The sequence below is a fragment of the Artemia franciscana genome, chromosome 8 (genome assembly GCF_032884065.1).
Source record: "Artemia franciscana chromosome 8, ASM3288406v1, whole genome shotgun sequence".
NCBI classification, from domain to species: domain Eukaryota; kingdom Metazoa; phylum Arthropoda; class Branchiopoda; order Anostraca; family Artemiidae; genus Artemia; species Artemia franciscana.
The window spans coordinates 15,400,756-15,412,865 of NC_088870.1; the positions used below are offsets into that span (position 1 = coordinate 15,400,756).

General features: G+C 33.8%; 1 protein-coding gene across 1 annotated transcript in view; it reads left to right on the forward strand.

Moving 5' to 3' along the window:
- The window catches only part of LOC136030036 (tuberin-like), a 142,291-nt gene that overhangs the window by 67,177 nt on the left and 63,004 nt on the right, over positions 1 to 12,110 (forward strand). Inside the window, exons 13-14 of the mRNA XM_065708653.1 lie at positions 2,467 to 2,651; positions 7,024 to 7,175. Of these exons, the coding sequence (XP_065564725.1) occupies positions 2,467 to 2,651; positions 7,024 to 7,175 (337 nt within the window). The remainder of the gene's footprint in view (positions 1 to 2,466; positions 2,652 to 7,023; positions 7,176 to 12,110) is intronic.

A 12,110-nucleotide genomic window follows, 5' to 3' on the forward strand; every position in this document is an offset into this window, starting at 1 on the left:
AGATGGGTGGAACATTTTGAGAATGTGCTAAACCGAGATACAGTTGCAGGAAAAGATATAGATGAAAATGAAAAAGTTTGTGATACCTTAGATGTGAATTAAGATTTATCTAGTGAGGAAGAATTAGCGACAGTACTAAAAGGATTAAGAAATAATAAGGCTCCAGGTGCTGAAAGTGTGATAAATGGGTTTCTTAAATATGGTGGCTCTGAGGTTAGGAATAAGCTACTGAAGATCATGAACATGATTTTTAAAAAAAGGGAAGTACCCAATGATTTTAGAAAAACCTTAATTAAACCAATGTACAAGAAAGGTGACAAGAGTGAGTGTGGTAATTATCGAGGCATTAGTCTGCTCTCTGTAGGTAGCAAAATACTGAGTAATGTGATACTTTTTAGACTGAGAGATGCTGTAGACAAAGTTTTAAGGGAAGAACAATGCGATCTAAGAAAGGGTAGAGGATGTGTCGACCACGTTTTCACTCTTAAGTTAATAATTGAGAAGTCCCTTCGTTGTCAAGCACCTTTGATTCTCAGTTTTATCGATTATGAGTAAGCTTTCGATTCTGTTGATAGAAGAGCGTTAGCAAACGTCTTGTCCTTATATGGTATACCAGAAAAATACATTAAAGTGATTTGTGGTATGTACGTTTATAATACTGCTGCGGTTAAGGTAGGAAATGAGGTTAGCAACTGGTTTTGTATTAAATCAGGAGTTACGCAGGGTTGTGTTCTATCCCCTTTTATATGGATAATTTTGATGGACTTCGTCTTAAGGAGCACAGGAAAGGCAATTGGAGACCACGGAATCAAATGGGGAGGAAAAACGCTCCTGGACTTAGATTATGCTGATGATTTAAGCATCTTAGATGAAAGTTTGAGCAAAATGAATGAATTTTTAGAGGTTTTGCGAGTTCAGGGTGCTAAAATAGGCTTGAAAATTAATGTTAAGAAGACTAAGTCACTAAGGCTAGGAATAAGTTAAGATGAAAAGGTGACATCGGGTAACGAAAAGATTGATCAGGTTGGGAGCTTCACTTACCTTGGTAGTATTATTAGTAAAGATGGTGGGAGCAGTGAAGATGTTAAAAGCAGAATAGCTCACGGTGTTTTTGTACAGTTAAAAAAAGTTTAGAAGAATAGAAAAATAAGTCTGCAAACCGAGATTAGAATATTGGAAGCTACAGTGATGACTGTGGTCAAATATGCCTCTGAAGCATGGGCGCTCCGAAAAGCAGATGAAAATTTACTAGATGTTTTCTAGAGAAATTGCCTACGGACTGTTCTGGGTACCCGGCTGACTGACCGTATTTCAAACAGCAGTTTGTACGAAAAATGTTGTTCAATCCCACTTTCTAGGGCTATAAGGAAAGAAAGGTTGAGCTGGCCAGGCCACATTCTGCGGATGAAGGATGACACATTGCAGAAGATTGTCCTTTTTGGCCAACCGTCTGGGGCTACACGGAAAGCAGGTCGTCCTAGCCTGGGTTGGGAGGATGTCACAAATAAAGATTTAAAGGAAACGGGAACTTCCTGGGAGGGTTTAAAGAGGGAGACCTTGAATAAATTAGGTTGGAGGAGGAGCGTGCGTAGCTGTGTTGGCCTCAGGCGGCTTGGTGCTGCAGTGGGTTGTTAGTAGTAGTAGTAGTTTTTCTGATAACTTGATTATGTTGTCTGATACCTTATTTGTCACACGATTTCCAGCAGGGCAAAAAATGTGGTTTATCGTTTCAGCTTTTTATTGTTAATAAAGAAAAAAGATTGTTTGTACAACGGTTGTTTGTCTCATAACTTGTTTGTTATACAATATACATTACCAGGGTTGTTTGTATCAGAACTTAAAAAAAGTCTTTTTTTATACAAAACTAAAACAAAACTCATTTAAAAGAAGGAAAATTTTGTTTCGCTTTTCCCAAGATTATAAGCCATATTGTGAGGTATTTTGTTTCACTTTGATTGATAGCAAGGAAATTGCTAGTAAAATCAATATAAGAAAAATGCTAGAATTCCTGCCCCGAATGCCACATGCCCTATGAAGTTAATTAAATTTATATACGTAAGTGTTAGAATCCCCTTTAATTGGTGTCTTTAGTTACAAAATATTACTTATTTCTACTCACTAGGAAAAAAAGTTAAAGAAACTGTACAGAAATTCACCACTAAAATAAGTGGAACTAGTATTTACTTTCTTTTTATAATTACCTCTTTCTGAGTCACTATATAGAGTTTCTTTTTCTTAAGAGATAATCAAGAGCTTACGCTCTTGAGTATATTTTTACGCTCTTTATTAGGTAAAGCCTAGGAGTACGTCACGTTGACATGAAACCCAGGAGTACGCTAAGACGTTTGAGGAAATGATGTGCTATGTATTGCTTTTAACTCAAGAAGGGTTAAGTGGGGCTTGTAGGTAAATGTTCGATATTGGTTTTCAGATAATTTCACGAGATTGAAAGGCTACCTTTTTTAGGTTCCTGGTAGTACCAACATAACGCCGTCTGTGATCAGAAATGCACCACCAGATTTCAATAGGTACAAATTTTTGAGTTTGGTGTTTCCCATACTAACGTGTTTTCCATCGTATCATGTACAATTGAATAGTAAAGTGGAGCAACAACTCGTGAAAACACTTGAGAAAGGAGTAGGGAATGTACAGTAAGTTTATTTATATATAATTTTACAAAATATATTTGTGTATATTTAGCTTATAAAAAATAATTATATGAGCATAAATTTTGTTTGTATTCAGTGCAAACTATATAATGTATGAAAAGTAATAATTTGGTGAAAAAAACTGTTTTTCTAGATTGGTGATTCAGTTAGATATGCACTTAAGAAGGTTTTGATCTTACGCACTAACCCAAACATCTAGGGCAGACAGTGGACTCAAACACAGTAAATAAAAAAAATCCTTGGACATGCTAAATTGTAATTTTTAAATATAAGACATCATAAACCTAGCAAAAAAAAGCACCTCAAATCAAACAAGTTATTCTAAAGTGCTCACTATCACCCTGGACTCAACAGAGAAATATCACTAGCCTTTACGAGTTTTAACGTTTTAAATCCCTGACCCAGGCATAGTGTTAGGCCTACCTTATAATGGTAAATACGGTAACCTTATGATAGGTGAGCCTTGTGAAACGAAAGACAAAGTCATTGCCAAGGTACAAAGTAAAAAGAAGGGCAAAATGTGAATCTAACCTTTTTTCTCACATTTCAATTTTTTTTTCTGAAATCTTTCAAGGTGGTTTAGCAAACTATTCTCTTTTTTCTGTAGCGGGTGTTTAAAGTGAGTGTCTTAATAATTGATAAATAATGGGCCATTGTCCTTCAAATAAAGAAACGCTTGGTTGGATCAACCAAGACAATATACCTCAAATAATTCTGTTGGCAGTCGTGTTAAGATTTACCGAATTTTTGTGTTATCCTTTGAAAATTACAGGTTAAGTATTTTTATCGCAGTAAAAATTTCAGTGGGACAGAAATGTACATACAATTGTATTTATGAAAATTACACCTCCCCATTCTTCAAAATGCTTTGTTTTTGAAGGAAAATTGCCTCGTATCGTTAAAAAAAACGCATGGATTTGCCGTTATTAAAGTTGGTTTTTGTCGATTTGATGAAAAAAACATACGAAAATTACTACGTACGAAAACGAAAACGTACGCAAATTACGTAGAAAAACGTAACGATATTACGAAATTACTGCTGTAAATGGTCAGTCTATTATGCTCGATACTTTTTTCTGTAAAAAGCAAAGAAATTAATTAACTCAGAGACAGATAAAAGCGAGATTAAGAACTAGAAAAAAAAATAAAAATGAAGAATCGTGACACAGCTGGTCTTGTTTAGGAGGGAAATGTTTATAATTGTTTTTTTCTCCCTATTGAGTAATTCAAAAATGTTGAAAAAAGTTTGTATAGGATGAATATAAAGTATTTATACGATAAACTATTGGTGTATAGAATAATTCTGTATCAGCGGAAAAGGAAAAAAATTAATATAAACAACTAAAACACACAAGAAAATAGTATAAAAAAATGTTTAACACTATACAAAAAGAAAAAACCGGAGTAATTTATGCATAAAAACTATTGTTGCTGTTTCCATAACGTTCTAAAGGGTGCTAAACTATATTAAAGCTGAAGTACGATTCCAACACAAACAACAATGTCGTCTTATGTGGGATTTTAACTGAATAGAAAGGAACTTATTGTGTTAACGTCTTATGCATAGCTGAGGGTAATACAATTCAAGTTTGTTATCAAGCTTAGCTCTATTAAAAGGCCTATAACGAACTTTTGTCATAAGTAATTTTAAATATTAACCTCGGTTATGTGTAAGATTTTTATATAAAAGTCTGTTGATCTTAGTGGAGGTAAGGGCATTCGTCTTCACTTATTACGATGGTATAAGCCAATTTCGCCAAACTTACTTGGAAATGAGTATATATAAGCTTATTATTTGACATACTAGAAGAAATTTAAGTTAATTTTCACTTGAAAATGGAAAGTCTAGGCCATAGGATACAAGTGTCTAGTTTATTTGCTTAGCTCTTTATGTTTTAATACAAATCAAGGAAGATATATTTTTTTTTCAAAAAAAAACCTAAAATCTGTTTTTTTTTTTTTGAAAAAAAAAACTTTTTTTTCAAAAAAAAACTTTTTTTCTCAAAAGGGTACCTTCAAAACCCTAAAAGAAAAAGAATGTTAGTTTTTGTCTGATTTTTTTTTATAATACTTTTGTTGCCGATTAACGCCTTGCAATTTCAGAATTTTCAAATGACCGGAAGAACGTTTCTTTATCTCTGATAAACGGAAAACAATTTTTCAGACCACACTGCTTTTCCTTTTACAGAATTTAGGAGAAAAAATGGGTATAATTTAAATAAAGCAGTGGACAAAAAAAACACAACAATCTTTAAATAATAAAAAAATACTACTAAAAACTAAAATACTAATAAAATTACTATTTAAAGTTTGTTGCTGTTTTTCCCCACTGTTTTATTTAAATTACTCTCGTTTTCTCTCTTAAATTCTGATAGACAGATCACAACTTGCAACATACAGAAGTTAATTGCGACCTAAAGGTAGGTATCCCGATGCTGATGCAAGAATGCATAAACAGACTTCATTATGAAGAAAATGAAGATACAAATATGAACTTAGTAAAACTGGGCTCTTCATAAAAAAGGATTCATGATGTCTTCGATCAGTTGTTATAAGCATTCGCAGCCTACTCCCTGTACTCCAAGAGGGCATACGTGTACCCTAAAAGCTAGGCCATTATTTCCCTCCCATTAAGTAAGTTAAAAGAAAATCTTTATTACCACAAATAGCTACAATAACAATTCAACCCAGTAAGGCCAGTAAACATCTATTTTGAAATGTTCGTGTCAATTGCTTTTCCTTTAGCCTTGCTGTAAATAGCGACGAAGACCACACTGCCTTTCTATATCAAACAAACAAAACTTAGAAACAAAAGGGAAATTATAAAATCCTAGTTGAACTTCGTTGAAGTAAGGATGCTAAGGCTGTTTTAAAAAGTTTTTATTTAAAAACATTTTAGTTTTAATCTTCATTTTTTAATGTAAGTTCATATATATATATATATATATATATATATAAAAATATATATATATATATATATATATATATATATATATATATATATATATATATATAAATATATATATATATATATAAATATATATATATATATTTTCTGGTGTTGTGCTGAAGACAACCCTTGGACATAGGGCCGAAATATTCACTGAATTAAATTCCACTATCTTCAAAAATTCTCCTGTTGTTTTTAAGTTGTGTTTTTTTTTTGTTTTTTTTTTTAGCTTTGTCAAAAATGATATACTTTTTCCAAGTGAGACATACATGGGAAAATTTATTTTGCGGCTTGAATGCTTTTTATTACTATCCTAAAAAAGGTGCGACGAAGACGGGAATTTCATCTTTAACCTGATGGAATACAGAGACTCCAAAAAGGTACCATTTTAGGAGAGGTACCTTTACCCATGAGTCTATTGGATATTTATTCAAAATATCCACGCCAAATGCTTTTTGTTTAGTATTGTTATATGAAATATTTGGTGAAATTTGCTATATTGATCAAATTTCTTAATTTTCAATTAACATCTTAAAAAACGATGAAGAGGAAGGTACAATGTATGCTTCTAGAGAGGTACAATTTTATAAGAGCCATCTTTTGTGAAACTGTGAAGTATTTTATAGTGTTATGTGCTTCCTCAACAAATTATATTAATTTCATACCTGCTATTATGGTAATTGCGGCCAATATGGCAAAACTGCCGTCATTTGATTAGATTTGTTATGATTGATAAGAAACCAGGAAGTATCACTTTCACCCTTTAAAGATTCTTTTCATCCCTATTTTTCTGTATTTAGCATTATACTAAAGGCTTTTTAGAACTATTTGGTAAATAATTTTTGTTAATTAATTTCATCAAAAATAAATATATTTTTTTTTTTACAGATTTTAAAACTCTAAAAAATGGTAAAAAAAAAGCAATATAAAAGCTACATCTGCAGGCTTCTAGATTCCAAAAAGATACAATTTTATAAGAGCCATTATTTGAAATCGTGAAGTATTTTAAGTGCTAACTGTATTTTTGATAAAATGTACTATTTTTCCACCTGCTATTATCGTATTTGTGGCGAACGCGAGGAAATTTTTATTTTCTTCGTATGAATAGGTTTTTGCATAATTGATATGAAACTGGGAAGTGACACCCTTTAGACGCTCTTTTCTTCCCTATTTTTTAAATTTAGGCATCATCTGAATGGCTCATAAGAACAAGTTGGTAAATAATTTTGTTATAATTTTCTTTTTTTAGTATAATTTTCTTTTACTACCTCTCTACTTTTTTTCTCTACCTCTTTCCGAAGTGTGCATTTTTCTTGTAGATGCTTTCTTGTGAAAAAGGAGGCGTATCAAGTCTACCCTTTATGTACCTCATTATAATTTTTTTTTATAATTTTCTTTTTTTAGTATTATATCAAGAGTGTGTATATCTGCCTTGACACTGTGTACGCTAGAGATGCAAGATACCATGCATAAACTCATACAGAGTATTCTTTTTACGATTTCTAAAGTGTCGGCTACTGTGGTTGTTGCTGAACCAATGCTTGTCTTTCTTTCAAGTAAGTAATTGCCCCATTTTGGCAATTAGACAGCACTCAATCGGTTGTTTTGTACTAATAGAAATTTATGCATGAACCAATTTCTCGTAACTATTTAGTTTAGCTGACAGTGCTGCATCTCAAGGTACGTTTCTTAGGCACTGGCGTCCTTACACAGCTGGGTTGAGGTAGGTAAAAAAAAAAGAAGCGGAACAAATGTGATTCAAACCGGAGTGAAAATATGCCAGGCTTTATTACTCCAATATAAAAAAAGGAAGTGCTTGCCATGAGAACTATCCCTCTCTGATAAAGGGTATATGGTCATGTAATTCTAAATTAAGGTGAGTGGAGAATATCCACCTTCGAGGTTTTTAAATAATGAGGTTTTAATTTAAAAACATATATCACTGCCTCTAGGATTGAAAGAACCCCCATTGCCCTGGGGATAGGGTTGTATCCCCCCTCCCTCCCCGACAACTCCTCTGTTCACCAAACGTATCTGATTAAAACTATGAAATAGCGATTGTGTTCAAAATAATCCAAAGAACATATAATAATGCCTCTATGGTTAACACAGCCCCCACTGCCCTGGAGATAAGGTTGTAAGTTATATCATAAGGGCATATAACGTTTTTATGGAATGGGCGGTCGTATAAACTTCATATGTGGCTCATTTGAACCACGCTCATCGTTTCTCTTAACACATATATTCAAAGTTTGGAGATAGTGATTTTAATCACCGTAGTTGAAGGATCCGGAAAATATGTTTGTGAGTAAGATATCCCCTCCCCCTACAGCTCTCTGGGCAAGGATTGTAAGTTATGCTTTGGGGACATATAATGTTTTTATGGAAAGGGTGGTTGTATACACTTTGGAATGGGCTAATTGGGTTGGTAATCAGAAGTTCTAGTGCCCTTTTTAAGAGTCAAAGTGATCAGAGTACAGTTACCCCCTCCCTCACATACACACACACACATATTTTTTTTTCCCGAGAGGAATCCAATAGAAATTTTGAGATAGTCCTTTATTCAAAACAGTCCAGATAATATAAGATAATATGACAAGGCTTTTGGGATTGATACAAACCACCAGAACCTGAGGGCTAGGGTTGTTAGTTATGCCCCTGGGTGATTTAAGGTTCTTATGGAAAATATGGTCGTATAAACTTCAGAAACCGGATTGTAGTTCCCTTTTATAAGTCAAAAGTGATGGAGATCAACTAGCCCGCGACCAATCCCCCCTCTTTTCACCGAATGCATCTGATTGAAATTTTGCAATGGCAATTTTGTTTTAAATAGTCCAAGAAACATGTATCAATGCCCTCAGGGTTTACACAACTCCCTAGAGCCCTGGGACAAGGACTTTAAGTTATGCCCTGGGGGCATATAAGTTTTTTTTCGAAATTCGTGGTCGTATTAAAACCAGATGAACCTCATTTGATTTTAAATTGGAACTTATAGTGCCCTTTTTAAGACTCAAAGTAATTTGAGATGAGAGGAACCCCCCCACGCCCATTATTTCCCACAACAAACATCCAAACAAAGTTTAGAGACATCAATTTTTTCAGCATTGTTGAAAGGTTCAGTAATTATACGTTTGAGGATATAACCCCCCCCCCCGTTATTGAGAAAACATTGTTGAGTATACGCTATGGCTTTCTACTTTCTCAAAACACGAAGGGTATTAAGATGTGTCTTTCATGAAATGTTGAGGGGAGGGTTGAACTAAATCAAAACATTATGTGTATATGGACTGTCAAAAGGGTGTAACTCAGGAAGAACTGAGTGTGTTAATTTCGAATTTTCAGGAAATAATAATAGGGATGATCTATTAACTAAAAAGACAGTATTTGCACGCTACTACTACTACAACTGCTGCTGCTTCTACTGCTACCTCAAGTACTATTGCTACTGCCACTACTATCACTAAAACTACTACTTTTGTAGCGAGCATTACTAAGGCTGAGGATATTGAGAAAAATATCTGAGGAAACGGTGAGGAAAAGTTGAACTAAATCAAAACATGCTGATGTTTATACAGATTGCTGATACGGACGTATCAACAATATTTTTGTAATAGCTTATCGTATCAAGAGAAAATTTCAAGGACATCTTGAGTGGGATGTTCAGTTGACCAAAAGGCAGAAAGTATTTGCTATTTCTGCAATTAATCATGCTGCTGCAACTGTAACTACTAGTAATAATACACTATTACTGCTACTAGTGTTCCTACTACTACCTCTTCTACTCTGATACTAGTACAATTAAGGCTACACGCCTGAAGTTGCAAATTTGACGGAATATTGAGGGGAAATCTGAACCAAATCAAAATGCACTATGCGCATGCAGATTTTCAAAAGGGTTTATCCCAAGAATTGATTTAGGAATTAAGTTGGAAGTTTCGGAGAATATTAAAAGGGGAAGATCAATTGACAAAAAGGTAATATATGGATGTCACAACTAACACTGATATCACTGCTACTTTTACTAATGCTGCTACTACTTCTAAACTACTCCAACTACTACTTCAACTGCAAAAACTTGCAAGGCTTTGAGTATTAAGTTGAAAAGGGCGTCAAAAGGTTGTCAAGAGCTCATATCAACAATGTTTTTGAACGTCTTAACGTGTCAAGGTGAAACTTCCCGTGCATCATGAAAGCGATGTTCAACTGTACAAAAAGCAATATACACATACTACTACCGCTATTAATACCGCTTCTACTAATGCTACTGCTAATACAACACCAACACTGCAACTAATTTCACTACCACAGCAACTGCTGTGACAATAGTACTACTAAGGCTAAGTCTATGAAGGTAAAATTTGGGAGAATATTAAGGGCAAATTTCAACTAACAAAAGACACTAAGTGCATTTAGATTGTCAAAATAGCGTAATCTAAGAATGTATTTGTATATTAAGTTGGAACTCTCAGAGAACCCTTAAAGGGGAAGATCAATTGACCAAAAGGCAATATTTGCGCACTACTACTAATACTACTACTATTGCAACATTTACTAGTTCTACTACAGCAACATTTAGTAGTTCTACTACTGCAACATTTAGTGGTTTTACTACTGCAACATTTAGTAGTTCTACTACTGCAACATTTACTAGTTCTGCTACTAATATTACTATTGGTCCAATTACTACTTCTATTACAACTACTTGTAAGGTTGGGAGTATCAAGGTGAAAATTTTCAGGAGTATATGAATATGCAGATTATCAAACGAGCAAATTAGCGATTGCATAGCAATGGCTAATTGCATTAAGTTGACTAGTAGTACTACTGCTGTGACTGCTATTAAAACCATACTTAAATTTTTCAGAGAATTTTTCTGAAAATTTCTGTTTGCTGGGTGACAACCTGCATCCGTATGCAAATTGTCAAAAGGGCATATGAGCAATATCTTAGGAACAGTTTCGTGTGTGAGATTCAAACTTACAACGCTTGGTGCGGAGAATGTTTAACTAACCAAAAGACAATATTTGCGTCCTAACGCTACTGCTTCTACTCCTACAACCATTACTACTGCTACTATTATTATTGCGGCTACTACTACTACTGCTACTACTATAATTACTGGTGCTACTATTATGGCTAATAAACCTGAGGGTATTAAGGCGACAATTTTGGGCAATATTGTAACTATTGAAATAAATCGAAACACACTATCCCCGCGTAAGTTGTCAAGAGGACGTATCAGCAATGCTTCAGGAACGTATTAAGTTAAAAATAATTGATTTTTATTAACTGTATTAAGTTAAAAATAATTGATTTTTATTAACTGTATTAACTTAATAATTGACTGTATTAAGTTAAAAATTTCATCGTGTGTTGAAAGGGATATTGAAAAAAGTGCTATGTGCACACTGCTACTAATGCTACTTCTGCTACTACAATTATTGCTACTACGCAAGCTAAGGTTTAAGTTGAAGCTTTCAAAGAATATTTAGGCAGATATTGAACTACATCAAAACGAACTATGATTATGTAGATTGTCGAAAGGGTGACAGCAGTATCACAATAATGGCTTACATTATTAAGTAAAACCTTTCATTGCTAGATGTGGCAGATTTTGAACTAGCCAGAAGACACTGCGTATGCTTTTAATGGTACTTCTACGGTTACTGTAACTAATGACACTAAAGGCAATTAGTTGAAAATTTTAGGGAACGTTTAGGGGGAGTTTCAATTAAACGAAAAAACTGTATGCATGCCCATTATAAAAGGGCACATAAACAATAGCATAGGCAGCGTTTCTCTAGCATAACTAGTAATATCATGGATATATAAAGGAGATAATTTGACTGTAAATGAAAAGTTCCAGTGCCCTTTTTAAGAGTCAAAAACGGGTGACAAAGCAATATAGCAATAACTGCTTACATTATTAAGTTAGATCTTTCAAGGCAAATTGTAACGGATTTTGTACTATCCAGAAGACGCTATCTGTATACTTTTAATAATACTTCTACTGTTGCTGTAACTAATGACACTAAGGGCATAAAGTTGAAATGTTTAAGGGGAGTTTCAATTAAAAGAAAAAACTATACCCATGCAAGTATTAAAGGGCATATAAGCAATATCGTAGGCAGTGCTGCTCTATCATAGCAAGTAATATCATTGATATTTTAAAGAAGATAATTTGATTAGAAGTTCAAATTCTAGTAACCTTTTTAAGAGTCAAAAGTGATTGGAGGGCAATCAGCCCTCCTCTTTAGCTCATAATTTTCCAAATACTTCCAATCAAAAACTAAGATAGTTTTTTTTTTTCAGCATAGCTGAATGGTCTTGTGACTGTATTTCTAGGGCTATTGTGTGGTTCAAACCCCCACATTATGCAATTTGCGCATTATTTTTAAAGACTAAATGTTACCTGAAGATTAAATCAAGAAGGACTATGTGTATGCTGATTGCCAATAAGACATCTCAGCAGTATTCCAAGAACGACTGAG